Source organism: Bos javanicus, chromosome 29 (assembly GCF_032452875.1).
Source record: "Bos javanicus breed banteng chromosome 29, ARS-OSU_banteng_1.0, whole genome shotgun sequence".
Taxonomy (NCBI): domain Eukaryota; kingdom Metazoa; phylum Chordata; class Mammalia; order Artiodactyla; family Bovidae; genus Bos; species Bos javanicus.
In genome coordinates, this window is record NC_083896.1 from 27,440,970 (window position 1) to 27,444,092 (window position 3,123).

The 3,123-nt window shown below is 38.7% G+C and overlaps 1 protein-coding gene across 1 annotated transcript; it reads right to left on the reverse strand.

Moving 5' to 3' along the window:
* Positions 1-1,892: 1,892 nt before the first annotated feature.
* Positions 1,893-2,825, reverse strand: LOC133241797 (olfactory receptor 8B8-like). The gene has a single exon (XM_061407716.1). The coding sequence runs from the start codon at positions 2,823-2,825 to the stop codon at positions 1,893-1,895; it is 933 nt and encodes a 310-aa protein (XP_061263700.1).
* Between the last annotated feature and the right edge of the window lie 298 nt (positions 2,826-3,123).

The window sequence follows — 3,123 nt, forward strand, 5'->3', positions numbered from 1 at the left end:
TAACTTATATGCAGAGTACATCATGAGAAACCCTGGACTGGAAGAAACACAAGCTGGAATCAAGATTGCTGGGAGAAATATCAATAACCTCAGATATTCAGATGACACCACTCTTATGGCAGAAAGTGAAGAGAAACTAAAAAGCCTCTTGATGAAAGTGAAAGAGGAGAGTGAAAAAGTTGGCTTAAAGCTCAACATTCAGAAAATGAAGATCATGGCATCCGGTCCCATCACTTCATGGGAAGTAGGTGGGGAAACAGTGGAAACAGTGTCAGATTTTATTTTTCTGGGCTCCAAAATCACTACAGATGGTGACTGCAGCCATGAAATTAAAAGACGCTTACTCCTTGGAAGGAAAGTTATGACCAACCTAGATAGCATATTCAAAAGCAGAGACATTACTTTGCCAACAGAGGTCCATCTAGTCAAGGCTATGGTTTTTCCTGTGGTCATGTATGGATGTGAGAGGTGAACTTGAAGAAAGCTGAGCACCGAATAATTGATGCTTTTGAACTGTGGTGTTCAAGAAGACTCTTGAGAGTCCCTTGGACTGCAAGAAGATCCAGCCAGTCCATTCTGAAGGAGATCGGCCCTGGGTTTTCTTTGGAAGGAATGATGCTAAAGCTGAAACTCCAGTACTTTGGCCACCTCATGTGACGAGTTGACTCATTGGAAAAGACTGATGCTGGGAGGGATTGGGGGCAAGAAGAGAAGGGGACGACAGAGGATGAGATGGCTGGATGGCATCACTGACTCGATGGACGTGAGTCTGGGTTAACTCCAGGAGTTGGTGATGGACAGGGAGGCCTGACGTGCTGAGATTCATGGGGTCGCAGAGAGTCGGAGACGACTGAGTGACTGATCTGATCTGATCTGCGCATCCTTAATGCTCATGCCCTGTTCTCTGAAGTACAAACATTTAAAAGCATTCCAAATTCAGGTTTTTAATTTTGCAGAAATAGTAATTTCCCTTTTTGAGCAAACCATCTCTATATGATCCCCTAAACTTTCTCTTTCTAATAACAACAACAGCAAAAGACAATCAAGCTGTTTTGCTAAAAAGAAAAGAAAGGATTACCCAGTTTAAGAAAAATTCATATGTCATTTTGAGACAGAGAAGAGTCAACTTAAATCAGGAATGTTTTCTTATATTTCATGTTCATTGAAAAAGAATAACATAATCAAGAGTGTATAGAACATACTAAAGAATAATACATTCGAAGTCTGAATGATCAGAATTTAGTTTATAATTTTTCTTTCTAAAGCTGTGTGACTTAAAGTAAATCATTATCCAGTATTGGATTCACTTTCCCACCCATGCAAGACATGTATTTTGTTGATTGGCTATGTGTCAATTTTACTTACAAAGGTGAAAAATAAAACTCTTCGCCAAAAGCTTATGGATGGGAAATGGATTGTCCTTGATACTCTTAGAACTGCCAGTCTCTGGTATTTAAAGAAGATATATTATTGCCAAGTCAAATATGGGAAGATAAGAGTAGAAACAGAGCATTTATCCTCATTTATCCTTCTTATTGCAAGTTGATAGATAAAAACAACCCTAGTGATATGTTTTCAGTCTAGTGCTATGTAATTCACTATTTGGAGACCACTCATCTTTTCCCAGTGGAAAAATAATTTCAAAATTATAATGAAAAGAGATAATATATTCACTATTTAATGTTATTACTATGCAAGAAAAAGAGATGACATGTATCTTGAAAACAGTGAAAAAATATATATATAAAAATGGAAATAAATTATATAAATAGGACTCAAATTTATTTAAGATACTAGGTAAAAAAGATAATAAAAATATGATAAGAAGATTGTCATTAAAATTAAACACTCAATATTACTGTCCTGTAACACATGCACACAGACAGTTCTAATTAAAACTGTCTCATACTCAGGGTTTTTCTCAGAGCAAGTTTAACATCTTTGTTCCTCAAGCTGTAGATTAATGGGTTCATCATAGGAACCATATTGGTGTAAAAGACAGAAGAGATTTTCCCCTCATCCATAGACACAGCAGAAGGTGGTTTGAGATACATGAATGCCCCTGATCCAAAGAAGAGAGAAACAGCAATGATGTGCGAACTGCAGGTGCTGAAGGCTTTGGACCTGCCCTCTGTGGAGCTGATGTGGAAGATGTTGGTGAGGATGAGACCATAAGAGACAAAGATGGTGAGACTGGGCACAATGATATTGATACCTACCACGATGAACATTTCCAGCTCACTGACATAGGTACTTGTGCAGGAAAGCTGGAGCAGAGGGAGGATGTCACAGAAATAATGGTTGATGGTGTTTGCATCACAGAAGGTCAGTCTCAGCATGCATCCAGTGTGAGCCATGGCACCAGAAAATGCCATCAAGTAGGAACCAAGCATAAGGCTGGAACACACTTTAGGGGACATAACAACATTATACAAGAGTGGCTTACAGATGGCCACATAGCGGTCATAGGCCATTGATGTTAGCACATAGATTTCAGAAATGATAAAAAAACTGAAAAAGTAGAGCTGGGTCATGCACCCCACGTAAGAAATAATATTCTTTTTTGATATGAAGTTAATCAGCATTTTGGGTGTAAATACAGAAGAATAACAGAGGTCTATGAAGGACAAGTTAAAAAGGAAAAAGTACATGGGGGTGTGTAGGTGTGAATTCAGAGCAATTAGTGTTATCAATCCCAAATTTCCCAGCACAGTGACCATGTACATTCCTAGGAACAGGAAGAATAGAGGGAGTTGGAGATCTGGCTGGTTGGTTAATCCCAACAGAATGAATTCGGTCACAAAAGAGCCATTTCCAGGAGCCATTCTTCTCTAAGGTGATCTGTGAGCACAGAAGAAAAAGGTTACATAGAGAACAATGACTCAATTTTCACACAGTATCTCCTCTCACAAGTGTGGTGTTTGGGCTGGGGATATCTGACAGTAACCCAGCCTGGATTTATGGAATTGTCTTACCTACTCTCTCATGGAACTGTGTTAACCATTTTCATGAAATGGAGTGACAGGGAATTTTGCTTTTTTGGGTCTTTATAAACTAAATAGGAAAGAGTATCAAAATTTAGCCTACAGAAGAAAGAAACCACTGCCCTGTGCAGACTTGACT

Excerpts from the sequence above, each read along its gene's own strand:
- LOC133241797 (XM_061407716.1), bottom strand. The coding sequence starts at position 2,825 with ATGGCTCCTGGAAATGGCTCTTTTGTGACCGAATTCATTCTGTTGGGA.